This window comes from Coturnix japonica, chromosome 1 (assembly GCF_001577835.2).
Source record: "Coturnix japonica isolate 7356 chromosome 1, Coturnix japonica 2.1, whole genome shotgun sequence".
Classification (NCBI taxonomy): Eukaryota; Metazoa; Chordata; class Aves; order Galliformes; family Phasianidae; genus Coturnix; species Coturnix japonica.
This window is the reverse complement of record NC_029516.1, coordinates 70264372-70292148: the sequence shown is the minus strand read 5'-3', so window position 1 is coordinate 70292148 and position 27777 is coordinate 70264372. Positions and strand designations below refer to the sequence as shown.

The following is a 27777-nucleotide window of genomic DNA, read 5'->3' as shown; positions in this document are numbered from 1 at the left end:
GTGCCTTGTTAGCTTACAAGTTATTGTGACTGGGAAGTTTGTTTCTTGTGATCATCTTTCAACTTAGAAGTTCTCCATCAGGTGAAAACATTCCTACATTTATATCTGCCCTCAGAAATTAGGGTGAATGATCAGACTTGGTTTCCATCACTTCTTCCCTTTAATATCCCTTGTTGCCTCAGAAAAAGACCCTTGTCCAGATACACTTTAGAGAATAGACATTCTTCTACATACCTGGCTCTAGTTCTCTGATCATCTCCATGGCCCTCTCCAAAATCTCAACATCGATACTGAGATGGGGGACCCATACCTGGACGCAGTACTCCAGATGGGGCCTCACCAGAGCTGAGTAGAGGGGGACAATCACCCACTTTCCCTGCTGGCCACCTGTTTTTTAATGCAGCCCAGAACAGAATTGGCCTTCTAGGCTGCAAGCACACACTGCTGGCTCATGTCCAGCCTCTCTCCACCAGGACCCCCAAGTCCTTCTCCACAGGGCTGCATGTAAGGAGTTATTTCCCCAATTTGTATAAATACCTGTAATTTCCCCAACCCAAGTGCAGCACTTGGCCTTATTGAACCTTATTAAGTTTTCATGGGCCCATTTCTCCAGCCTGTCCAGGTCCCTCTGTATGGCTTCCCTTCCCTCCAGTATACTGACTGCACCACTCAGCTTGGTGTCATCTGCAAACTTGCTGAAGGTGCACTCAGTGCCATCATCTATGTCACTGATTAAGATGTTGAAGATCATCGGTCCCAAGACTGACCCTTGATGGACACTTGTGTCCAGCCTCCACCCAGACACAGAACTGTTGATCACAATCCTTTGGCTGTGTCCAGCCAACCAATTCTTAATCTACCAAACAGTCCATACTTCAAATCCACACCTCTACAATTTAGAGAGAAGGATGTGGTGAGGGGGTGTGTCAAAGGCTTTGCAGAAGTCCAGGTAGATGACATCCATCGCCCTTCCCCCGTCTACCTAAGCTGTCACTATATCATAAAAGGCCACCAGATTGGTCAGGCAAGATCTGCCTTTGGTGAAGCCATGCTGGCTTGGGTCATCTCTTCATCCCATATATGCCTTATCATGGTAACAAGGAAGATCTGCTCCATGATCTTCCCAGGCACAAAAGTAAGGCTCACTGACCTGCAGTTCCCCAGGTCTTCTTTTCTCCCTTTCTTAAAACTGGGAGTAATGTTTCCCTTTTCCCAGTCACCTGGGATTTCACCTGGTGAACCAGAAAGTTTCTTCCAAAAGGTATGAAATCCCTGAGATACCTTGGATGACAATGCGGTTATTTCCTACTTCTACTACTTTAGGAACTGCTCTGATCCAGATATCTGAGCAACTTGCAACAGTCTGGGACAAGCCTGGCTGTGAGAAGATACTGGTGACTCTGGAGAATGATGGATATCTGAAAAAGTCTCACACACAAGAAAAAAAGTCCAAGACACAGTGGTGTAAGATACAGGTTTATTTGCATTGCACTGGGAAAAGGACAAAGGATCTCTGCGTTCCTAAGCGAAATTCTTCATCATCAGGGTAGATTTAGGATTATAGACTGAGATCAGGTGGAAAATATTCAGAAGTCCTATAATTTAAGGAAGAGGATTAAAATAATCAGTGATGTTCAGAGATTTTCTTTCTCCTTAACCCTCTCTTGCTTTAGGCTGCAGAGACAGTCAAGGCCAAGGGCTGTTTCCCTGGCCTGGAAGGAAATTTGGCTTTTCTACACTTCTCCAAGGGCTAGAAAGGGGCAGATTCCTTCCAGCTCACTTTGTGATAAGTTCAGTTTAATGAATTATTTTATTTTATTTTATTTTATTTTATTTTATTTTATTTTATTTTATTTTATTTTATTTTATTTTATTTTATTTTATTTTATTTTATTTATTTTTTACTTACATAGATGACTGGTGTCACAAAGCTGTTCTGTAAGGGAGAAACAGATGTGTCAGCACTGAAAATAGACTGTGCAGCTAAGGCTCTTAGTTAAACTGGGTAGTCCAACTGCAGCATGATCACCCCTTCATTCCTCAAAATCATGAATGAGCTCAGGAAGATGAAACTCTTTGCAAAACCTTGGGGTACCTTGCAGTCATGGTGCATGACAGTGTGGCTTGCATGTATTAAGACAAGCTGATAGGGCCAACCAATAGATTTTTACTTATTTTTTCTGCACCAAGGAGGGAAAAAATGATTTTTTGAAAGTCTGAGACTAGCTGGTAAAGAAGAACTCGTCAAAATAAACAATCTAGCAGAGACCATGGAAATGATGGACATATTAAGCTAGTGTTGATATAATTCCCTGCTTCACACTCCATTTTTTTTCCCCTTCAAAGACACACCATCTTGTTTAACAGTGATAGCAGTTTCCTGCAATCTTAAATAAAAGAAACTGAACATACTCACTCCATTATCACTCTGTCCAACCGTCTTGATTGCCATTAAATCTGCCACCGTTCTGCAAGAAAAACACAGCTTTAGTAGGGCTGCTCAAGAGCTCCTGGTGCTCTTTATCCCATGTAGTACCAAGCAGAGACAACCCAGGAGCTGTTTGTGTGTGGGGAGGGTAAGGAGAGAAAGGCTGCTTGAGTGTGGAAATACTCACCACTAGGGTACCCTGAGGATCCTGAGAAGTTGAGAGAACAGGGTGTTATGAGAATCTTACTTTGCTACTACATCTACCCCCTTTGTACATTGCCTACCCCTCCCAGATTGTCCAGAACCCTGGGGCTGGGGTAAAGAAAGGAGTTCAGGTTACGAGCAGAGTTACATCTGTGTGGAGGCTCTCAGGGGAAGGAGCATAGACTCTGTGTACAAGAGTTGGACCAAGAAAAAGATGTTCCCAAAGCCCACTCAGCTCTTTCCCAAACCCAGTCCAGACTGAAGCAGCAGACAGACCTCAGGCCAGTGCTGACTGCTCAGGGATGCTCATGGTTTTCTTCCCCCATGCCCAACCTTAAGAACACAGGGAAAGGACAATTGTCCATCAGTTCCATTTGCAAGGGAAGTTGCAATCTATTTCAATACTCACATAATAGGTAGGGGGTTCGAAGCCAATCTACAGAAGAGAAGGTGAAGACAAAAAGAGAGAGAGGTCTGTGAGTGCTAGAGATTCTGTGAGGGCAGAAGAGGCGGGGAAGGAACAACTGAAAGTACAAGCTAGTTCTAAAGTGAGTAACTAGTCAGGCCCAAGTCCTCGTTGTCACGGCCCTTTCCAGATATAGAGCATCTGCCCTGACATGTCAACTGGGCTTAATGCAACAACTATCCACTGCAATATGTGGGATACAATAGCAAGATTAGAGCTGTTTTCTTTTCTTGTTTGTACTGAGATGGACAAAAATGAGCACAGGACAAGTGTGGGCTCCAAGGAGAAGGAGATGACACCATAATGGGGTGGATGAAGCAGAGGCTGCATCCAAATTCTGATACCTTCAAACCTACATTCTCACCCTCATGTGCCAGTGCTACATAATATTCTCCATCTCCCAGTACACAAACAGTGTACCTGAGACATAATAATTTGTGTTCCTCTATCACCCCAATTCTTCCTATCTCTTTAATCTCCTTTTTCAGTGATCCCAATGTGCTCTGCTTTGGGCAGTTGTATAGTTGTTTCCTCATCTTCATTTATTTCTGAGTTTGCAGTATCTCACAATGCTCCTCCTTTCTCTTTCCTCATGTCCCACTGTTTTGAAGTTTCTCCCACATCTCACAACCCCACAGTCCCTACTATGCTTTCAGTGGTCTGGGCTTTGTCTTAGACAGCTGTCTCCTCCATTCTACAGTAAGATCAGCTTCCAAGAATCTTCTAGGACCTCCAAAATCAGACATATTTTGCTGAAGCCAGAATCACCCACTGCATGAATTTTGTACAGAAATGTACACTTCAGTTCTCTCAGCTCCTATCACCTCCCAGTTCCCTGTATCCTCGAAACAAGCAAAGTGGAGAGGCAGAAGTCAACACTCCCCTCCCACACTAAAGTCAGACTGCAGATTGCACTGAGGAAAACTTCCTGGAAGGATTCTATGAAGGGCATTATGGCAAGCAGAACAAGTTGGAATGGCTTGGGAATCCCACTGTGAAGAAAGAACTACTCTTTTCTTGGGTAGCCTAGTACTGGTGGCGCCGGAGCAAGAGGAAGGAATCAATCTACATTTAGTGAGACTTTTGACAATGACAAATGTCCAAGAAATTAAGGGCCATTCTTTACTCTGCACAGAGGACAGAATGGATATTCTGTGGGCTTCTTTCCCTGGACACATTCTCAATTACTCAAGAGAGTGCATCAATTCTTACCCCATTACTGAATCTCTGTCCACCGAGCCCGTCAATGTTGCCACCATTCTGCAAGAAAAACACAGCTTTAGTGGTGCCTGCCCAGGAGCTCCTGGTGCTCTTTATCCCATACAGGGCAAAGCAGAGACAACCCAGGAGCTATTTGTGTGGCGGGGGATAAGGGGAGAAGGTCTGCTTGAGTGTGGGAATACTCACCCCTAGGGTACCCTGAGGATCCTGAGAAGTTGAGAGAACAGGGTGTTATGAGAATCCTACTTTGCTGCCATATCTACCCCTTTGTAAATTGCCTACCCCTCCCATATTGTCCAGAACCCTGGGACTAGGGCAAAGGAAGGAGCTCAGGCCATGTGGGGAGTTATGTCTACGTGGAGACACTTAGGGGAAGAAAGTGTGTAGACCCTTCCCCCATACCCAAACTTGGGAGCACAGGAAAAGTTCAACTGCCTGTTAGTTCCAGTTGCAGTGGAAGTTGTGGTCTGTTGCAATACTTACATAGAAAGTAGGGGGTTGGTAGCCGATCTAGGAGCAGAGAAAGTGGAGAGAGAGAAAGAGAGAGAGAGGAGAGATTTGTGAATGCTTATGCATTTTCCTGAGCATCACCTAGCGCTGTGATGTTGGGTACTTCTGGAATCCATATTCTTCCCAATTTTCCCTGGCTTTATCACCATGGCTTTTAGAGACAGGTTCTGCCCCCTCCTGCATGGTTTGATTCATATCCCTGTACACTCACCCCGTTGTTGAAGCCGCCATCTTCAACTTGTTTCCAGTCCTGAAAGGAATATATACAGTTTATAGCTGTAGTCCTGTCATGACTAGAGCTAGGAACCATCAGGACCAGATGAATAGCATGAGAATAAAGTCCCCGGAGTGCTCCAAGTTCTAAGACCTACTACAGTTATATGTTGGATGTTCTTAGTCCCTTGACCACCTCCTCCCCATCATGGTCTTTTCGCAATCCTGCTAGCAGTTTCCATATACCCTGAATTACCCATCCCCTACAATTTTTCCTACCAGTGGAACTGCCTTCGTGCCTCCAAGCACTAGGAGACAAACAGCCAGGACCGCAAGAGAGATCTGTCCCTTCATGGCTTCTTCCTTCCAACAGAGTACTCAGTACTTCAGACTGGGTCAATGCACAGTGCTGGGCCTGAGGCTAGATTTATAGGGTGCAGCCAGATTTTGCCACATCAGCCTTGACTGAGCCAGCCCTGATATCCTGACCAAGCCCATGTTTTTCCTGCTCTCACGTGCCCCTATCTTGGCTTATCACTACCTCCTAATCTCCCTCCACCACTCCTTTTTGCTGGACAATACCTTTATTTTGATCTTTCAAGGGAGATGTCAGCCATTTCACACCCAAACTCCAAGATCTACCTTTGAGATTAGATCACTATATTTGAGCTCTGGGGCAGCACAGTTTGGAAATTTTCCACAGATGAGAAAACATCCTGATTCCTGGCCCCAGATCCTGTCCCACAACTGCCTGATTCCAGTGGCAAATGATTTGTTCCTCCGAGTGGTGACATCTTGTCACTCTGTGGAATATCCACAGCCTTCCTGTAGCTCTGTGTTCTGACTGTTTGGTTTTAGTAAGTCTCCCAGGCTCAAGATGAACCTACATATTAGGCTTTAGCTCTGCTAGTCCTCCTCCCTATCTGGGAGAAGTCTCCTTTGTGCCATGTTTCCCTGGGCCCTTTGCTGAGAATGACTTTCCAACAACCTTGGTTGTTTTGGCAAAGATTGTTACCAGCTTTGACTTTCATCAATTTTCGGACATAATGGACCTGGCAGTGGTTTTGGCAATGACTTTGAGCATGGCCTCCTCCTGGCCAGAGCTGGCAAATAGGACAAAAGTATCTCCAATAAATATTTGCCAGTGTTATCAAACAAGGTGCCCATTCAGAAAGAAAGCTGTACCTAGAATGGCCCAGGGGCCTCATGGTAATTTCACAGTAATAGGAGTGTTTCTGCAGTGGCCACCCTGGAGCTGGATGTTTGAAACTTTCCATCCCCTCATCCCAATAGACTGGGTAAAGCTGTTCCAGGAGGCAGCTCAGGAGAGGACTGAGGCTTGTTGGGACAACACACTACCTCCCGTCAGAATGGTGCCCTTTGGCAATAAACTACCATCCCTGGGGCTCTGATAGTCAGAAAGGAGCTGTCACAGGTCTTCCACCCTGCTCCACATTAGGAGCTGCAGAGATCTTGGAGATGGCATGAGATGGAACAGGTGGCAGGTGCAAAGAGGCTGAGGGTTCTTGGTTTGTGCAGCCAGGAAGCAAGGATCAGTTGCAGTCTCTCTTTCCTCAGACAGAGCTGAGAAGGGGTTAGAGACAGACCTGGAAGTGTGCAACAAAGGACTGAAAGTTGATAGGCATAAGCTGGGTTGGGAGTTATCCTACTAGGGCAGAGAAACAACCATTTGCCAAAGATATGGTAAGAGAGGGATTGGTTTGTACCTGGAAACATTTTTCAAACTGCTCTCAGCCTGTGTGAGATCTGTCCTGATGCTGCTCGAACTCCAGCAAGTTCACTGTCATGACTATTTCTCTGGGGAGCCTGTTCCAGGGCCTGACTACCCTTTGATGAACAATGTCTTCTTAACAGCCATCTTGACCCTCTCCTGACACAGCTCCATGCTGTTTCCTCACTTGATTTTACTGCAACCGGAAAGAGGACATCATATCCCCCTTTGTGAGGAAGCCATATGCCTCAATGAGATTTCCCCTCTGTGTTCTCTTCTCTGGGCTAAACAAACCAAAGGATTTCAGCCACTCCCAGTACATCTTCCCCTCTAGACCTTTCATTATCTTTGTAGGCCCTCCTTTGGACACTGTATAATAGTTTAATTTTGTTTTTGTACTGTGGTACCCAAATCTGCACACAACTGGGCTGCGCCATTGTGGAGTGGAGAGCAGGACAATCACTTCTCTTGATGAGCTAGCAATGCCGTACTCAGTGCACTGCAGGATATGGTTGCATTGGGAGGCAGGATAGCTGTATTCTCACCTCAGCTTGGAGAAGAAAATAGGAAGGGACAAGGAAGTCAGATGTTCATAGGAGCATGACTTTATCTGCTAGCCAAAACCTATTAGCCCAAACAAACTGAATTCAGATTTGACCATATCCATACCCAGTCTGTCATTTTCAAGTGTTCCTATGTTCTCTTACCACTCTGAGAGATGTATTCTTGGATGGCTGTAGGAGGAGGATGAAAAAGAGGAAGAGCAAATACAGGGTCCAGAGTTTCACCTCCATCGTTAACTCAGTGTGGGGCTGATGGGAACCAGAACTTCGGACAGATGGCCACACTGGATCCCTCCTCTACACCAACAGAGAACAGTTTGACCCTTGTCTAATGTGCTGGGCACTTTACAGGCTCAAAGCGTATTATATATGTTAGCAGAGAGGTTTGTGCCTGGAGAGGGAGGAGGGATAGTGGTAGAGCAGTGTGAGAAGCTAAGTCTTCAGCTTAATATAAGTAGTGTTCTGAAACAACTAAAATGTTGGTGCATTATAAATATGATTTTTCTACTAAATCCAAAAGAAGGCACCATACCAGCCACTATGGACTCTATCCCAGCAGAACCCAGGACAATATTATTTTATATCATTCATCATACTGGAAAGTATGTACCCTTTCCAGTACATACTCATTAAATATCATCACCCTTCCCATTCTTTGAAGAATAAGTACCATTCCCTTACTCTGTGAACCATCCCTTTAAATTGTTCCTTTAAAATATCTGTTGAGCTCACTTTAGTGCATGATTTTAGCTTCTATCAGTTGTAACAGTCCCTTCGGGCTGGATAGTTTGAGTGTGGTGGTTGACTGTTGTATGCTGAAAGCAGTTTTGGCTTCACCACAGCTGCATTCATCAGGTTGTATTACCACTGCCCATTGCTTGATTCCATCAAAATTCATTCTTCATCAGTCTCGGTGACTCTTAATGGTACTACTGGTGATATGACATATATCAAAGTTAAAGAGGGTAGACTTAAGTTAGATATAAGGAAAAAGTCTTTTACAGTGAGGGTGGTGAGGTACTGGAACAGGCTGCCCAGAGATGTGGTGGATGCCCTGTCCCTGGAGACTTTTAGGGTGAGGATATATCAGGCCTTGGGCAACCTGATAGAGTTGTGCATGTTCCTGTTCACTGCAAGGGAGTTGGACTAGATGACCTGTAAATGTCCTTTTCATCTCTAATGATTCTATGATTTTATAATTCTATGATTCTAATGGAATTGCATATGTCAACAAGAAGGGTTACTATAAGCACATCAGTGACAATGAGGAAAATGTGGATCCTCTGCTGAGTGAAATGGGAGACCTAGTTACCTAGGACATGCAGACAGCTGAGACACTGAACCTGACCTTGATTGCCTCAACCTTTACCAATAAGACTAACCTTCATTAAGGAATCCCATGAAGTGCTGGGACAATGGGACTATATATAGAACTTGAATGAACAAATCAACGCAATAAAGAGACCATAGACTCATAAAATCAGATTGATTTAGAAAACCACTCTGGTTTGGAACTGTGTAGAGAGTGGAATTATGGTAACTCATAAAAACCACAGAATCAATTATAATAGGGTCCATCCCAGGAAGCACTCATCTCAAGCAATAAATCATATGAATTATTAATAAATAGGGATGAAGAAGAGACAAACATATATATACCTAAAGCAAAATCCTAGGATTGAAACAAATAATGTTGGAGATGGCAGCAGGATAATTCCCTCAACACTAGGTGGTAGTAGAATAAATCCATCGGCACTTGGGAAGGTGATGGAAGGGTTGTTCTGTAAACAACTTGCAGGCTTATGAAAGAAAATCATCTGGAGTATCCAGTGTGTATTCACTGGTGGGAAGTCATGTTTGGTCGATCTGCTAAGTTTCTGTAAGGAAAACAGCAGCCTGATTACTGAGTGTGGAGCAGTGACATCTGTCTTCCTAGACTTCAGTTAGCCATTTGACACTGTCCCTCATAAGATCCTCATGAAAAAGCCATTGAAGTATGGGCTAAATGAACAGAGAGGGGTAGATAAAAAACTGACTTCAGTCAGGGAGAATTAGAAGGTGGTGGTGATATAGGTTGGTTTGTTTAGCAATAGGGATTAGTACATTAGTTTAAGAACCAATATATTAGTTTAGCAAAAGGAATCCATGAGTGATAGTTCTAAAACTTTCCATTTCAACTTTAGTGGGTGAACAGTCTTGTTTTCCTCAATAATTTTGCACTGGGGACATAATAGAATACTTTTGTCTCAATGATTTTGCCTCATAAGAAGCACAGGAGACATAATACTATAATTATAAATAGAATTCTTTCTTTTGCACCCAGTAGGTGCAAAGAATCTTCCTTAGATTCCACACACATTTTCTCTAAAGTTGCTCACTCTGGTCTAATAAATTTTCCAAACTGGGGAAAAGCAGCTGAAAGTTATGAATCTTTGAAAAAAGAATGAATACTTATGCCTAAGTGCTGCATGTGTATGTCTTAACTGTTTAAATGTAGAACCTGAACTGTGAGAGGGTGCTTGTCACATCACCTGGCATATATCATGAGGAATAAAGGAATGCTTTCTAACACCACATTGGAGTTAGAGAGTTTTCTTCATGGATTTTGGATGACTGTGATTGCGGTGCAAAGTCTGGTTGGAGGCTGGTAACAAGTGGAAAATCCCAGGGTTCAGTTCTGGGCTCAGTGTTTAACATTTTCATTAACTATTTGGATGATGGGGTAAACGTTTGTCCTCCATAAATTCATAGATGATACAAAACTGAGGGGAGTGGCTGATTCACCACTAGGCCATGCAGTGACCCATAGGGATCTCAACACACTGCAGAGGTGATCTGACAAGAGCCTCACAAAGTTCATCTAGGAGAAGAGCAGAGTCGTGCATCTGGGGAGGAACATGCCCAGACATCCTCTGAGAGAGTCTTGAGAGGATCTTATCAACATCTATAAATACCTGAAGCAAGGGTGCAAAGAAGGCATGGCCAAGCTCTTCTGGGTGGTGTCCAGTGCCAGTACAAGAGGCAATGGGCACAAACTGAATCGCAAGAGGCTCTTAGAATAGAATCACAGAATCACTGGCTGGGTTGGAAAGGGCCTTACAGGTCATCTAGTTCCAATACTGTTGCCATGGGCAAGGATGATGCCCACCCACAGACTAGTCTTCCCAGGGCCCCATCCAACATGATCGTGAACACCACTTGGGATGAGTGTCATGTCAATAGTTTAATTTTGACTTTGCCCGCTAGAGGGCACAAAGGCTTTTGTTGTGGAGATTCAGAAACGCCTGTCAGCCAGAGTCCCCTAGGACTGTCACTGGGCAGATTCACATTTTCCCTTTAAAAAGTTGATTGATGGGAGTGACAGACGTGACTGTTCTGCTTTAACATGATACAAGGTATCACAGTATAGTTAAGCTTGCTAATGTTAGTTGATGGATACCCCTGTTCTGCAATTTGTTTAGATTAAGAACCTTGTTAAGTCTCTTCACATTGATTTCTTTGTTTCAAAATACACCCAGTCTCAGGTGTTCTTCACTAAGAAGTGAGGCACAATGCTTTCCAAAGTTTCTTTATCGTTTAGCATGTTCTTAGAGCAACAGTTCCCATTGTTAGGTATTGCCAGGGATTTTATGATTTCCTTTTGATCCATTCTCATAGAGTAGGTGAAAAAGGTTGTTTTGTCCGGAAGGAACAAACACTAGACAGTCCTTTGTGTGTTGGTAACACCAGCCCCTCACAAATAAGTCCATAGTCCATGCTCCACCACTACTAACCCACACAGGGTGTCCCATAGAGGGTATGCTGAAAAAATTATATCACAATAATTACATAGACAAAGGAGACCAGGTATCATTCATTGAGATGGTAAAGTTAAGACATGCAACCAAGATGAAGGGCTTGAGCTATTGGGCTCAATCTCTGAATTTCATATGTTCATCTGCTACCATGACAAATGTCAGTACAATTTTAATTAGAGTGTTTCGGGTTATCTGAACTGGAAATATTGAGGTTTGCATATTGGATATTAACTTGTATGGAGCTGTCTGGTGATCTAATGATTCCTTCACAATCAGTAGACCAGCTGGTGATTTTCCTGTAATTCCAGTGTTGTAGTGATTGCCATGTTAAAATTTTGGTTTTCAAATTGTTATCAGTAGCAATAACACAGTACTTCAAACATAAATATTAACCAGCCTTAAGGACCCTACAGCTCAGTGTAGAATAACCCATCATCCCAGATAGAGTTTCTTGGCACCAATATTCCTGTAAAGAACACAAAGTGAAGACAGTCATATGAAGAATGACAGGTGTTTAAACATGGGTCACCTGTGGTCATTTCCAATGCCACAGCACTATAGTTTCACTCACTGTTTTGCCTATAATGTGCTGTATTGGAGAACCACATACCCTCTTGGGGTTGCTGTCTTTCTTCTTGTATTGGAGACAGCTTGCTTGGCAGTGTTTGGAATAGTGAAATGCTATCTTTCTGCACTGTAGATACTTTAACACTGCCTTCTTTAGTAGACATTATTTCATTGGTACTTTCCAAATGGGCATGCCACTTACGTGTAGGCTTTTGGTAGTTCATGCTGACAGTTCAGACTGTATCTAGGAGAAAGAAAGGTATCAGTAAGAGTCTGGGACCTCAAGTCTAGCAGCCTCTTGGTTCCTCCAGATGCTCTTTACCATTGAATGCAACGGGAGCTGTGTTCACCAAATCTCCACTCTGTACTCTGCAGTCTGTTGGACTGATGTACTGGGCCTAGATATTGGAATAGCCTCAGTTCTCTTATCAACAATCCTAACAAGTTCCCATGTTGCTCGGTCTTTTCCTAAGATTTTCCTTTTTTTCCCTTTTTAAGTTAATCATATAAGATATAAGAGCAACACTGGAAAACAAAACCAAAACCAGAAGTAGCCTAGAATTCCCAGTAGTTGCTGTAATTTCTTTAATCCTTATTATTATTATTATTATTACTATTATTATTATTATTATTATTTTCCTTAGATGGTATCTGCTATTTTATTCCTTCCAGAATGTTTGAGGAATTGGAAGCAGCTCATTTTACCCACTAGATCCCTGAAAAACTCAACCTTCTGCCCGGGTCCCTGGTATTTGGATGGAGGAATGTCTAATCTCAAGGTAATTAATTTTGCTCTCACATCTCACATGTAGTATCACCAACGACATTAGCACATTCCCACTTATTTTTCCTTCCATGTTATCAGGCAGAGCTACAAGGCATGTATCCTGGTAGTTTAAATGAGGATGGAAAGGTGTAGGGATCAGCTGAAGTTTTTCCTCATTCAGAAGGTATGTGGAAGTTCTTCTGAACAGAAACACCTGCAGATACTGTGGACAGCATGTCTGTGCCCTGAATCTCCTGAGTATGTGAGCAGAGCAGTGGAAAGCTACTGCTGGTAAATCACTATCCAACTACTTCCAAGATCCTAGTGGTGTTACCAACTGCATCCTATTGTGTCCTCTATACTCCCCTGCTGGCCACACTCAGTCCTGCCAGAAAAGAAAATCACCTTGTCTGGAGTGATTTACAGGGCAGAAGGGAGCAATGGCACACATGGTCTCAGTCATCAGGTGCTTCTTGAATTTGTCAAAGTGTGCTTGTGAAACAGAACAGCCAAATGCCCTTGTCTGAAGGCAACAACAGACCAAGACACTTGGGGCTCCACAGTTTAGCCACAGGTCTCAGGGAGAAGACACCTCTGAAGAAACTTGGGCTGCTGCCTATCATCAAGGAAGGTGGAAGGAGCCATCCAGATCCCCATCCCAAGCACCTCCCTTCCCTCACGCCTTTTGCTTTAGTCCACACTCTTCATTCTCTTCCTCCTCACGGCAGGGCGCTGACTGTCCCTGAAATATGCGCCAGCTTTTAGCTTCCTTTTTCATCCCTCTCATCATCTCTGTTGGACCAGGCCTGAAGGGGGCACTGATCTGTCGCGTACCTCTCATTCCTATCACAGTGATCAGTGCAGCGGCTTGGAGCGCTGGCATCGCACAAAGATGGCTGAAGCAGGGAAAGGCTAAGGACTCCGAATATCTCCTGCACCTGCAATTCTTCTGTGGAGGAAAAAGAGCTGGGGACAAGATGACAATTTAGAAAGCCAGTGCGAGTTTATTACGGCGCTTGATGCATTGTAGTCTTTCCACATAGTGTGCACAACACTGAGCTAAATCACCCTCACTGTATACATTTAACACAGGAATTTTCTATGAAGTGCCCACCTATTCTATGAATTGTCATGCATATGAAATCTAACATTGCACCTGTATCTGCCAATCAAGGAATTCTTGCAATGGATCTTTCAGTTTGTCCATATACGATTGCTCTGCAGCACTGGGAGGTGGGGAGCCACCTTGTTCTTAAAAATACCTCCTTGAATGCATATTCTTATAAATTCTTCCAACTCTCTTCTGAAAGGGAGCTCTCAGCACTCTCCCGTTTAACACATAATCAGACTCTTCGTGAAACCTCAGATATTCCTGTCTGTTCACTGCCTACCTGGCACCATTTCCCCTTCCATCTCAGCAGTGTCTGTATGTTCCTGTGATTGTACACATCATCTCGTATGGTTACCAGCCAGACAATACTTTCTTATATTTCATGCTTCCCCATTGCTTTGTCTAGCCCCAGTGTGTCTCATCCTCCCTTAGTTCTTTCTTTTCACACACTCTGGGCAGTTACAAAAGACAGGTCCTTGACAGGACAAGAATTTTTCATATGGTTCTGTGCTGGTTCTTTGTGGCCATGGTGACCCCTATGAGTAAGTGAATTCAACACATCTTTGAGCATCTGCATAGAGTCCACTGCTTGTCTGACCTGCATGCCACCTTTCAAAACTCCCTATGTTAAGAGTAGATTTTGATAGTGTTAAGTAGGAATCTCTGGATCTCCCACATGAGGAATATAGGAATACTGCTTTCTAACACTAACACTGCATAGAGAGTTTTCTTCCTGGACTGCAGATGATAATGCATGCTTTGTAATCTGGGTTCAGTGTATGCTGTTTTGCCCAGCCAGAATTATTTTCATATCCTGTAAAGTCTATTTGTTCTGTCAAGCAAACAAGATTTACACACAGGTGCTAAGCTAGCATCTCCTGCCATATACCTGCAAGATAAGTTTGTTTAACCAGTCCTTCTTAGCAGATCTTATTTCAAAAAGATACCTTATCCTTTTTTTCTTTCATCTCACCTAGTTCATGTTTTTCCTTTTTGTCTAAGTTCACATCCTGCCCTGCCCTCATTTCCATATCAACCTAATTTCTATATCAACTAATTTATTTCCCTTTTCTCAACACTTCTGCCTTCTAGCTTTGGCTCTGGAGCAGTCCTCAGACACAGTCAAATGGCAATGCCAGTCTGTAAATCTGTGTGGACTCAAGATGAAATCTCCCAGCACAGCTATGTAGGAATACAAGCTGCCTTAGGGGAATGAGTCCAGGCTGATCTTAGTGGCTGTTACAATAGAAAGTGGTAAAGTAAATGTTGAGGAATTTCAGTGCCACTTCAAGAGCAGAGAGATTCAAGGAGGTGGGAAGACATGAGATGGAGCATGCCTTTCTCAGAGACTATGGCATATATTTCTCTGTCAAGAATGAAGAAGCGTGGCTAGGTCTGGAACAAAAGGGGACTACTATCCTCATCTGCATCGTACAAAGGCAGGACATTAACTTTTTACATATTACTGTCTCTACTCCTTAGCCTTCCCTTATTTCTGAGGCTTTTCCTGCTTTCATTCAATGCCTCCTTCTTTGTTTACTCTTATTTATGTAATATTCACTTATGTAAGTTCAATTCTACCCTGCTTTGCCACTCTTCTCCCCACCTTCTTTCTGCCTCCTTTCAGTCCTCACTTAAATCCATTCCCTCCCAGTTTTCTGGCCTCTTTTGACCTCTGTCAAGGTTCTGGCCCAGTTCAGCTTATTTCTGAGACTAATGGGGCAGAGGGACCCACAGGCACATGCCCTAGGAAAAGGGAGAATGGGGGTAGAGAAAGAGTAGAGAGATGGGCCAAAAAAGTCTCACTACTCCCATTCAGTTTTATCTTTCCCTCTGAATGGAAAACAGAAACAGAACAGTGAAGTCTTCTGGGAGCTGTAGTTCATTCTTCTCTTCTGAGACAGGTACTCTGAACTATTGACAATCCATGGAACTGCAGCATTAACTCTTCAACTCCCGGCACACTATGTGATGTTATGATGTTGTTGGAAATATCCAAATAATTTTGTCAGTACTGTATCTCTGATAAAAGCAGATTTTATTCGCGATTGCAATGGCGGGCACCCTGTAAGCAGGAACACCCCTGAGGACACAATGACAGCTTTTGTACCTTGTTCCCCCCCTTTCCTAACCCTGCCCCCATTCCCTGTTTCCCCATTGGCTGTGTACTCTAGATTCACAATCTTATCGAAGGTTTATATTTATTAATTTGTGTGTTATGTGGTGTCAGTCAGCAGCCATCCTGTTGTTTCCCAGATGTCTCAGTACTATTCTTGTTGTACTGATATGGTGATTTTCTTCAAAGTCTTTGTTAAACAATGACCGCATGAAAGTGGAGATTACTCCATGCTAGGGTGGGAAGTATCTGACTGTCTGGGTTATTGAAGAAGATGTGATGAAGAATCTGAGCCTAAAGGAAAGAAGATCCTCCAGTGATATGTGTTGGTTTGTTCAGCAATAAGGATTAGTATGTTGGTTGAATAATCAATGCATTAGTTTAACAAAAGGAATGTATTAGTGATAGTTCTTCAACTTTCCATTTCAACTTTAGTGGGTGAACAGTCTTGTTCTCCTCAGTAATTTGCACTGGGGATGTAATAGATTACTTTTATCTGTTGTACTCAGTAGGTGTGAGGACATCTTGAATTCCACATACATTGTTTTAAAAGTTGCTCACTATGGCTTAATAAGCAATGGAAATTTTCCAAATTGGGAAAAGCAGCTGAAAGTTAGCCAAAGGTCTCAGTGATGAAGCTGATGGTGGAAAATGAGGAAGAAGGTGGGCATTCAACCACCCTAGATATTACCAAGCATGCTGTCACGGTTTGAACAAAAAATCCACCTGCGTCCGTGACAGGGGCCGTGGGCCCCGCAGGGGCCCTAGGCCGGAAGGAAAAAGTTAATTAGGAAAAGAAAACAGCGGCAACGATCTAAGGAGGCACACTTATTTACTAAATACTATATCGAAATACAGGATAACACAATATAATACAATATAATTGAAAACTGAGCTAACGAATCAAGCAAAATAGGAGAGACAATGAGTCCCGTAACCGAGAGGCCTACTGTGAAATCTAGGAGAAATGGTGAAGGCTCCCACACACTCCCCTGAACGCCAGAACTCGAAAGATGTCAGTCTAGCCTGCGGCAGAGTTAATAAAGTGTCCAGGTCCTGTGACCCATCTATCTCTGACCGTGTTGTTCTTTGGGAGACGTAGTCTTCTTCTGTAAGTTGCAGATTCAGTAAAATTATTCATGCTTTATATGATGTTATGATGTGGAATACTGATAGCAAAATTACAAAATTATTAAACCATGACACATGCCCAGAGGGACATTAGCATATATCAACAAGTCCTTGAAAAAGAATATGTGTCCCAGTGTACTCCATATGTATGTCTTAACTGTTTAAATGTAGAACTTGAGCTCTGTGTGTGCTTGCTGGTTGCTGAGCTGTTGCTGAATAAAAGAAGGCCACTTTGTAACACCACACTAGAGCTAGAGGGTTTTACTCCCAGATTTCAGATCACATCAAGACACACAAATTTGCAATGGCTTTCTTTAGTCTTCCAATAAGCTGTGCAGTGACTAAGACAGTTTCCTTCCTTGGAATTACCTCCAAGTGCTGCAGCAGTGCAGTATTACAGGGATCTGCCAGCGTGCAGGCAAGCAGCAGCACAGCAGATATAGAATGGCAGGCCCTCACTCTGCCGGATGAGCACAGTAGCTTCCCCACTGAACCCACATCACAGCTTACATTTAGCACACATGGTTTTTATAAACAACAGATGCAGTGCAAGCAGAGGTATTCTTACAAAGTCCAATCTTATGTTCTCTTCCCTTGCAGTTTCTCTGAGTCAGCCTTGCTGTCTCCTCAGACTATTTCTTCACCTCTCACACAGGACTGATGCCCTCTCACCACCTCCACTTCTTCCACCCAAATGCTTGCAGTCCCTGTGAAGCAAATGCCCTTCCTTTCAGTGTCAGCACCAGTACGCTTTCATAGCCTCAAAGTGCTTACTGACTGAGACAGAATGCAGTCAGAGACCCCACTGGCAGCAGTAAGAAGGTAGAAGGATGGAGGTACACTTCTACAGTCCTGTAAAAAAGCTGATGACTCTCACACAGAAGTCACTGACAGCCCGGAGCAGGCAGAATGATGAACAAAGCACAAACATGCCATGAACAGTATGGGACTGAACAGAGAAGATCCAGAGCTGCAGTGTGTATGGTCAGGATCGTTGAAATTTCAGAAACTTAGATGTGGGGCATGGATGAAAATAACAAAGCCCCATTCCTCTGTATTTTTTTTTTTTTTTTTTTTGCATAATATCTCTTCTGTGAAGATTTCAGCTGTTTCAAGAGGAAGAGAGGAAAACCCCAAAACATTTCTATGCCTTGTCTCAAACTCAGACTCCCATCCAGTCCCCACATGTTCCTGTGACTACACACATACACATACATGCATGTAAAGCCAGCTGTACAGGGTTTGTACCTCCTACTACTGTCTATATTTCACACAGTTCCCAGCCAACCAAATGCTTTCTAACTAACTGTTTTCAGGGCAGCCTCACGCTGTCCTGCCCACTCCAGCATCATGCATTTCTTCCTTCCTCAGTGTTTCCTCCTCGCTCATCAGAGCTACTAGGTCAGTGCTTCCACCACAGGCAGATTAGTTGAAGAATATAAGACTTTCCCCATGTTTCCCTGTTGGTTTCTTATGGCCTTCCTGGCCCCAATAGGTAAGTAAATTTTGTTCTCCATTGAGAAGCCTTGCTGTTTCCAACAATGTGTTCAACTGTTGGTAATGCTCCATTCCCCAAGGCTTCCTGTGGAGGATGAGCAATGAATGAGGTGAATTTTTCCTCAGTCTCTTACTCAAAAAAACTCTGCAGATCTACACGTGTTTTTTCTGTTTGGTTGGTTGCTTTCTTGGTTTATTTTCTGTCATATTTTAATACTTCAACCAAGGGTGGTGAAGTTATTATTTAAAAAACATATATATTTTATAAAAACATTATTTCTAGTACATTTGAAATGTTTTTTTTTTCTGTCTCCTATATGTCTCTTTCAGAGAAATGGGACAGTATCCGACATGCTGGCATCCCATCTATTAATTCAAGGATGCTTCTTTGTGTTTCTTTTAATTCATTCCATTCCTCACAGTTTCTTTCCTTTTCCAGGCTGGGCTCTTCAGCAAACCCCAGACACACTTGTCCGACTGGGAGACTCTCTGACTCTGAACTGTTCTCACAAGGAGAGTGGAGCCTGGACTATGTACTGGTACAAGCAGGCAGTGGGGAAGAACACCACTATGCAGCTGATTGTACGTTCAGTGGAAGGTACCAAGGCAGACTTTGAGGAAGAATTCAAAAGCCGCTTCCAGAGTAGTGGGACTAAGGAGAACTCCTTATCAGTGACGATAGATCGTGTCCTACTCAGTGACTCAGGCACTTATTTCTGCGCTAAGCAAGATACACTGTGACACGAAGGCTGGAGCAGCATAGCACAAACCTCCCTCCACAGAAGTGGAGACCTGCCCCCAGAACACACAGTCCATCGTGTACCAGTAAAACTATTTTTCCACTTCTGACATTCAGCTCTGTCCACTTAATAAAAGTAGTAGTTTCCTTTCTGTCTTCTGCTTGTTCTCTGCTTTTCTTTTTTTTTTTTTTTCCTTTTCCGTCTCTGAAGAATTGTTGATCCTACTTTTGATACAAATTATAATGATATTGTTAAACCTGTTAGCATTCACTGAATAGTAGACCTGCAGTTTGTTTGGATAATGGGAAGAGTTGTGTCTTTGCACCGAGTAGATAAGGAGAGTTCTGTTAAGTCTTTGTACTGTGGGAGACAGTGTCAAAGGTTTAGCTGAAGTCTAGGTAGATCGTATCAACAGCCTTTCCCTCACCCACCGGATGGGTCACTAGATCATAGAAGGAGATCAGGCTGGTCAAGCAGGACCTGCCCTTCATGAACCCATTCTGGCTGGGCCTGATCCCCTGGTTGTCCTTTACATGCCATGTGATCTTCCTCAAGGCAATTTGTTCTATAACCTTCCCTGGCACTGAAGTCAGGCTGACAGGCCTGTACTTCCTTGAATCCTCCTTACATCCCTTCTTGTAGATGAGAGTCACGCTGGCAAGTCTCCAGTCTTCTGGGACTCCTCCAGTTGACCAGGAACACTGATATATCAAATGAAGACTCTCCCTTTATTCACATAAAGAAAGCTGGATACTCTCTTCTGTCTCTTTTTGCAAAATAAAATAAAATAAAATAAAATAAAATAAAATAAAATAAAATAAAATAAAATAAAATAAAAGTATAAAAATAGAGCAAACCTATTAAAGCAGCAGGTCTGGTATCATATCCCCCTTGATGGGGCCTTCTATTCCTTGTGGAATAGTCTGTCTGACAAACCCGGTGCCACATAGGCCATTTGGTTGTCAAAATAAGAACCAAAGTTCTGGTGATGGCACCAGCCACAAAGCCAGGTATTTAAAGATAAGATCCTTTGATTTGTTTCCATGTCCTTACCCAATACAGGAGACAATTCCTTCAGCCATCATCCCAAGGCCCTGAAGTCCCTTTTGATAGCCCTTGACCCACATGTAGCTGCTTCATCTCTCCCTATATGGAAAAGCAGTAAGGGGTTGTGGTCTGATGGCTGTACCAGGCTAGGTAGTTTCCTGGTGACATCTCTCACCTGAGCCCCAGGAAGACAGCAGACTTCTCTAAGAAGGGGGGGGGGGGGTCTGCTTGGTGTATTTTCAGTTCCCTGCAGGGAGGAATCACCAACAACTAATATCCATCTCTTATTTTTCAATGATGTAGTCTTGATGTTGGGGAAAGGTTTTTGTGGTTTGGTTTCATTAGTTTGTTTAGACTCAGTGGTTTGTTATCATCCACAGATGGGCCCCCCACATCCAAGGTCTCATACCTGCTGTGGAGAAGCACCTGCGGGGAGAGAGGGGGGCGGGGGGGGAGTGTGTCCGCGGAGAGTGTGTCGACCCTGTACTTTGCGGGGGTAATCTAATGAACATCTCTCTAGCACGCCGGGTATTCTCCCTCCCTGCCCTGCTCTGCTCCCTGGCGGCAGGTTTTGTACACGCAGGAGGTTCTGCCGCTGCCACCCCCGGCTCCGCCGCACCGCGTCAATGCAGCTGAATGTCAGGGAAGTCCCTTCGCAGCGGCTTTTTCCGCTATGTTTTTACCTTTCTGTGCAGACTCCTTCGGTGCAAATTTCTGCTATTCAGCTGACTCGCAGAAAGTCTTCTCTAAAAATAACGTCATACAGCATGGAATGTCCCCTTGGTCAGTTTTAGGTCAGCGGTCCTTGTTAGGCCCCCTCCCCACCTCTTTCTCACCCCCAGGCAGCATACTGGCCTTTGGTAGTGGGAGAGGGGGCAGTTAGAGAGGCTGTGCAAGCACTGCTTAGTGTATAAAGGCAGGTTTAGCAATAGGGATCAATGCATATTAACTTAAGGACCAATGAATTAGTTCAGCAAAAAGAATAGATACGTGCTAGTTCTAGAATTTTCCAGTTTAGCTTTGCTTGGTATGTGAACAGTCTTTGTTTTGAATGATCTTTCATTCACTGAAGTGCCAAAACCAGAATGGACTACTTTTATCTACACAGCTTGTACTGAAAGCTTCTTTGTACCCACCAAGTGTATTTTGTATTAATTGCATTGAATTATATTGTACCAAAATAAAAGGTTGCTCTTTATGACATAAAAAAGAAGGGAAATTTACCAAATTGGGGAAAAACAGCTGAAAGTTGGACGAAGGTCACTGTGAAGAAGCTGAAGATGAAATAAAGGGGATGAAGTAGGTGGTCATACAGCCTCACTACACTTCCAAGAAGAGACGTTGGTGTATATTGATAAGATATTGGAAAAGAATGAATAGATGTGATGTTTCTGGGAAATATTTTGCATCTGTATGTCTTAAGTGCTTAAATGTGAAACCTGAATTCCTAGAGCACGTGCTTCATTTGTCAAGTTGCCTGGAACATATTGTGAACTAAGATAATGTCACTTTCTAACACCACCTTGGAGCTAGAGAGTATTCCTCCAAGACTTTCTGAAAAGCAGTAGGTAAAACACTGGTGTGATAACAGCCTGTGCAAAGCACAGTGCTGCATTTGCTTCCATAGGGTCAAATTCCATTCCATCCAGATGCAGTAAAAGTACAGAAAGGGGACATCTCTGTTCTTTTGACTGTTCCTGGAAAACAAAGCCCACCAAGTCCAATGAGCAAAATGGTATGGAGAGTAGCCCCAGCAATTTAGTAAAATAGCCTTGGTAGGTCACAGTACTGGCACATGAGAACAAGCCCTAGCAAGAGCTTGCCTTCATTCCCCAGTTAGAGCTCTCAGTCATTTTGTACTAGGAAATGTTCAGTCTAATGACGGTGGGTTGGGGAAGATCAGGAGTGCTTGTTTTGCTGCCTGCTGTTTTCTGTAATAGAAGGACGTTGCCTCTGTAGGTCACCACACTCTTTCAGCTGCTTTATGTGGATGTGTAGCATTTGACTACATGATTATAAACAGAAAATATCTTCTACCCCAAAATGCTTGTACATAACCGACTGAAGGACTTCTGAAGTTAAGGCTAAAAAGTGTTCCAAGATTCTTCCAGTTGAGAGACACTACAAATATTAGATAGATCCATAGATAGACAGATATTGATACTACTTGTCTGTGTTCCCCAAGTGATAACGCATGGAAGAAAGCATCAGAACTCTGCACAAAGTAAGGCTACCAGAAAATGTTTATTTTTTGTTAGTTTTTGTACATTTTGTTCCAAAGCAGAAGGAAACGAGGAGGAGGAAAAACAGGTCAGGTAAAATGAGTGTCTCAGTTGGAAGACATAGTTGATTGAATCCAGGAAACATAATTGCAAACCTTAGTGTAAACACCAGGATAACCTTTTTGTGCACATCCATAGCCCCAGGAAACAATACCCTGAAGCTGTCCGTTGCAGACTACTGGACCACCGGAATCCTTCTGTGCAAATAAAGATACAGGTGCTCAGCAAGCGTTATCAGCAAGAAGCCATATTCCATATCATAATCAAACAAATTGAAAGGGATCCACAGAGTGGAAAAATGACCAAGTGTATGGACAGTGTTAAGTAATGGGTGGAACCGGTGACTGAGAACCTGGACAAAGGACCCAGTTAGCCCTGCGAGCAAAGGTGATGATAATTCAGCTGTGTATGAAGAAAGGCTGGAGCCTGGCTGCATCTCACTTAGACCTCATTTAAGGGATGACTGCCTCTTAGGAAGACTCTTTTTCTAGAGATCCCTCCATGGTGAAGCTTTTCCTGCAAATCTGGAATCTTCAGATGCTAGTGAGGAATTTTTTCCCTTCCCATATGGCACTTCTCTATTGTGCCAATCCTTTTGTCATCACACCTTTCCCTTTGTATTGATCTGTTCAGTTGCTACATCATCTAAATAAGCAACCTCTACTCTAAGGCTCCATGGCTAGTCAGAAAATGGTTTCAAACATGCCACTGAGTGTCTGTCATGTGGCATCATCCCCTGCTAGGGGAAGACAGGATAGGAACAGGTAGGAGTGGCAGATGTTTTACCTGGCAGGAGTCCTTTCCTCCATTCAGGTATCCTATGCAGATCATGTTACTGGTAATTTGACCAGGGTAAGCGCTGCTGCACTGGCTTGAGGAGAGTACAGGGGCATTCAGGCACTGCAAGATATCTGGGTATCTAGCTACAAGGAAACAAAGAGAAATTATTGTTGGTGTATCTGCAGTAATTTCAGGTCATGGAAAAAAAGCATCTTTCATTACAGAAAAGTCATTGCTGGACACACTGATTTAGCAGTTCTCATTTGTCTTTTAAGCTGTAGCTCTATGTGTTTAGATGAGACAAATTCAAGCCACGGGCCCTCTGTTCTACCCTATGTTTAGAAAGTAATCAGATGGTGGCTTTGGAAGGAAGAACTCCTCTTTCAGATCATATGGGGAAGAAATCTTGTGCCTCAGGCAAACTAACCCCTCTTCTGGTGCAGGTTTATTTTGGTCAGAGAATTAGAAACTGGTCTCCACCCACACCTCTGACCATCAGTGGGAGAGAGTGGAGCTCTCCTGAAGCAGTTTTAGATCCACATTCACATGCTTTTGTGATATTCTCAGAACTCCGCTAATTAAATCACTCGTGCTTGGACCTGAATAGCTGATGGTGCCAGGACTCAAAATGTGCAGCAATGTGGACATCTTAGCAAGGGGTACTTAAATGACTTAAATAATGTCATCTTCCCAAGACAGAACAAGATTGCAGATCTTAGAAAGTCTTGCTGTCTGGGCAGCGGAATGATTGTTTTCCTGCATGGACTGATAATTTAAAATGCTTCGCCAAGAAGGCTTGCCCTGCAGCACTTCTCTTTTCTTTACCCTGTACTGTTTGGGCTTAATTGTGGGCTCTTAGACTATCTCCAGGGTCCTCAGGATGCTATCCGTTCCCACCCAGTACTCACTGCCACTGCTGAGTGTGTTGCCCCATCCGGAGATCAGGCACGATGTTCCAGTGGTCACACAGCTGCTAGGCAGAGGAACTGTGTTGACATAGGAGTTGAGTGTGGCTGGTCTGGATAGTTTGATGAGCATGATATCGTTGTTGAGCGTGTCGGAATTGTAGCCAGGATGGCGGATGATTTTAGCTGAGCTAATGGTCTGCTCACTGCCGTCTTGGGATGCCAGGTTGTATTCACCAAGCTTCACTTGGATGGAACTGGAAAAAAGGAGGAATGTCATTTACTTTACTGCCACAGCCATCATGGGTATGAGAAAGCCGTCTATCAGTCACTGTATCTATTAACTCTTTTCATGCTGGGTACTTTTCTTGTCCTTCAACAAATTCCAGGGAGCCACACTGAGATCTTATTTCCAGTTCTGGTGGTGAATTTGTGAAGGATTGTTTTGTGACTAGTAGAAACGTTCTGGAAGACAAACTGGTACCACCATGAGGTCATTCCTCTTCCTACTCTACTCTAATTAGGTTTTAACAAACTAATGCAGTTTCTAAGAGACCACACTCATACCTTGCTAGATGACCATGTTGTCGTTTCAGAGAGTACTCTGCATTCAGAAAAACATTTGCAGAAGGGGCAAACCTCTTCTGATGTAACAGCCCACCTTTCTGAATGACCACTCATTTCTCAATTGTCTTCTGTGAGAACTGGGTTATTTGTATACCCGTATCTCTCAGCTCTAAGTTCCTGTTAAAAGTGATCTGAAGAAAAGAGGTAGGTTATGGAATGTATGTTTTCCACTCACGACTTGTAGCAGTGAGCAGCTGACAGCACCCATTGGCTGCTGATGAGAGAACCTCCGCAGAAGTGATACCCAGAATTCAGAGACACCTGGTAGGGTACAGCGTTCTTTGCACAGCTGTAGCCTCCCACAATCTTGTCATCATCCCCATCGCTGATGGGGAGGGCAACTGCAAAATAAGAAATTGCAGAGGTTAACATCCGGCATAAGGAACTCTTTGGTCAGTCACTGACTGAAACAACTCACGTAGAAGCTCTGGCTCTACAAAAATACACAATAGAAAGTCATGATCAGCTCTATGGGATATTTCTTCCCTTCTCTCTAAGATGAGCTGATTGAGTTTAGGTTAGCAGCCTGTATATTTGTGTCTAAAGCCCGGGATGATGTTTCCGCAGTGATCTTAATAATATAGAAATGATGTTGTTGGATAAGATGAATGGTTTGTCTATCCCAGAATCTTGTCTCTTGTTGCGGTGAACAGCAGACAATGAAATTACGTGACAAATCATCAGTGATATTCCCTTGGAACACTCCTTCATATTCAAAGAATTTACAGCAGCTTCTGGACTTTCTGAGTAAGAGGTACGTTCTAATTCATTTTTGGTGGAGGAGACAAGAATATATGTATTCTTTTTTTTTTTTTTTAGCCTCTGTAGGCTTTTATTATCCTTGGTTCAAGAACAATGAAGGCATTCATGTTTGGTGAAAGAAGGTATTCTGTATGGATAGTTAGTAGTAAGTAGAAGTGGAAGCGCTCTGCCTTACGCCTTTTGCAAATGTAAAGTCAGCTTTAACTTTTCATGACAGACTGTGCTCCAGAATTCCTCAGGAATGAGTTTCATTTTAAACAGCAAAAGCAGAAGTAAAAGTGCACTCACCAGCCACACCCACGAAGGCGAGAAGCAGTAAGTATTTCATGATCTTGACACAGCCTCGATCCCAGACTGGTGGACTGGCAACGGGAGCTGCAAGAAATATATTCTCTGAAATGGCTTATCTTTAACCCAAGGTTTTCTGCAGGAAAATATAACAGTGGAAATCTCGAAGATCTAAACATAGGCACTAGAAGGTAGTGACAGTCATTACAAATAACATAGCAGTTAATCATAAACCTTTCCTAAGATACAGAGCTATCTTCACTTATTCCAAAGAACAACTTTCAAAATAGAGGTATATATTTTTTTGGAAGATGAGTGGTTTCTTATTGCACCAGTTCATAGTAAACCTTTGAGATCTCTCTGTGCTGGTGCTGTCAGAAATAAGAAAGCAGGATTTATCCAGAAGCTGAACGCTGTATGTAGTGGATTAAAAGATACTGTACATTTGTTGAATGTACATAATTTCTATCATTTTCAAGGTCTGCTTTTAATAAATTTGTTTTCCATCATATGGAAGGAAAGCAACAGCATCTCCTACTTTTCAATAGGATCAAATTTTATTCCCTTCAAATGTAAATTTATTCCTTAAATAAATGAGAATTAAAAACACAAAATCCACTGGGATAGAGAGAGACTGTTGTAAGCAATTTGAAATATTCATCCAAAAATATAAACTCAGTAAATGAATAGAATCAGGGTCACCAATATTAGAGAAGGAAGTGAGCAGAAGACGACGAACGGAGATAAATAATTGGATATGCTACAGAGTCGACTCACTTTGCAGGAATTCAAACATTACAGATACAGATCATATGGCCTCATATTAGATGTCCTCCTTTTCATGGATAGGAGCATCTGTGCAATACAGACTTCTTTTATGTACACATTTGGGCACATCCAGAAGAATGGGGTTGGAATAGGGAAGCTTGGTTAAAATCGGTCTTTATCATAACTGAAGCGGCATACAGGTTGATCAGGATGGAGGTTCATTGCTGGAAAGTGTGTAAAGTACAAGATCCGGGAAACCTTTTTGCTCTGGAACCAGTTTCACCTTTTTTTTTCATCATGGGCTCAACACTCTTCTTCTCTGGCAGGCAGACAAAGTTAAGTTCAGTTGCTTCTTGCAGTTAATCCAGTCCAAAAGCCATTTCTGAAAGACTCACATCTCCACATATCACTTCTGTGGGCCTTACACACCCTGGAAACCTGTGCTCTTCTGACTCTATGAGCTGTTCAGCGAGGAGCATAGCACACCGTTCCTTGCAACCAGGGAGCACTGTTTTGCTCTGTACAACAACATCAGGGCTATGATTTCCTCACTGCTTGTATCAGGAAAACAAAACACAATGAGGAAAGTACTGGGACAGCATTGTCTCTCACATACTGACTTGCTTACACACTTCTGCCTCTTCTTTAGAGATCATTTTTACCATGTTCAGTTGCCATTTAGGGCTTATTACAAGAGATTGCACTGGCCTGTGAAAGCTTTGGGAATTCTGTTTTATGACACATGTACTAAGCCAAACAAACACTGTGGTGGCTACTTTGGGAGTGACATCTGAGTAATTTGAGTTGTTGTGGTTATTCTTTTCTTTTGTAGTAAGCAACTAGTTCCTGAAAATCGCAATGTTGCATACTGTTGTATCTCACATCTTTTATATGAACACTCACAGAATCACAGAATCACAGAATTGTAGGGGTTGGAAGGGACCTCTAGAGATGCACGATGTGAGGAACCGTCATCCTTCACTAAAGTACAACAACTACGCAGTAATAATCATAAACCTTTCCTAAGATAACCTAGAGACTGATAATTCAGCCTTACCCTCATCCGAACGAAGCAACTTCAAAATAGAAGCGTCTATATATATTGATTTTGGAAGATCAGTGTTCTTATAATTGAGGACCAGTTCATAGTCTCAACCCTTTGATGCATCTCTCCCTTGTGCGTGGTCGACTGTTCAAGAATAAGAAAGGCGAGGATTAATATAGTCATGAAGTGCTGAACCGCTGGTAATGTTATG

At 43.0% G+C, this 27777-nt stretch overlaps 1 protein-coding gene, 1 long non-coding RNA gene and 1 gene segment (V, D, J or C); 1 reads left to right on the top strand and 2 right to left on the bottom strand.

The window, feature by feature from the left end:
- Positions 1-1481: 1481 nt before the first annotated feature.
- On the bottom strand, positions 1482-3364 carry LOC107319185. Its single transcript, XR_001557657.2, has 5 exons — positions 3042-3364; positions 2616-2636; positions 2417-2468; positions 1910-1936; positions 1482-1595 (listed from the first exon to the last, which is right to left on the bottom strand). It is a non-coding gene; the product is annotated as an uncharacterized LOC107319185 (long non-coding RNA).
- Positions 3365-18049: 14685 nt separating this feature from the next.
- Positions 18050-19448, top strand: LOC107319251. The segment is given in 2 exon segments: positions 18050-18320; positions 18762-19448. Coding segments are annotated over 2 exon segments (345 nt in total).
- Positions 19449-24026: 4578 nt separating this feature from the next.
- On the bottom strand, positions 24027-25802 carry LOC107319225 (trypsin I-P38). Its single transcript, XM_032447182.1, has 3 exons — positions 25754-25802; positions 24879-25044; positions 24027-24333 (listed from the first exon to the last, which is right to left on the bottom strand). The coding sequence occupies exons 1-3, from the start codon at positions 25791-25793 to the stop codon at positions 24027-24029; spliced, it is 513 nt and encodes a 170-aa protein (XP_032303073.1). The 5' UTR covers positions 25794-25802.
- Between the last annotated feature and the right edge of the window lie 1975 nt (positions 25803-27777).

Bases quoted from the DNA above. Each gene is read 5' to 3' on its own strand.
- LOC107319225 (XM_032447182.1), bottom strand. From the start codon at position 25,793: ATGAAATACTTACTGCTTCTCGCCTTCGTGGGTGTGGCTG. The intron at 25,045-25,753 runs GTGAGTGCACTT...CTTATTTTGCAG, and splicing joins CGCCTTCGTGGGTGTGGCTG to TTGCCCTCCCCATCAGCGAT. The intron at 24,334-24,878 runs GTGAGTGGAAAA...CCTTTTTTCCAG, and splicing joins GCTGCTCACTGCTACAAGTC to TTCCATCCAAGTGAAGCTTG.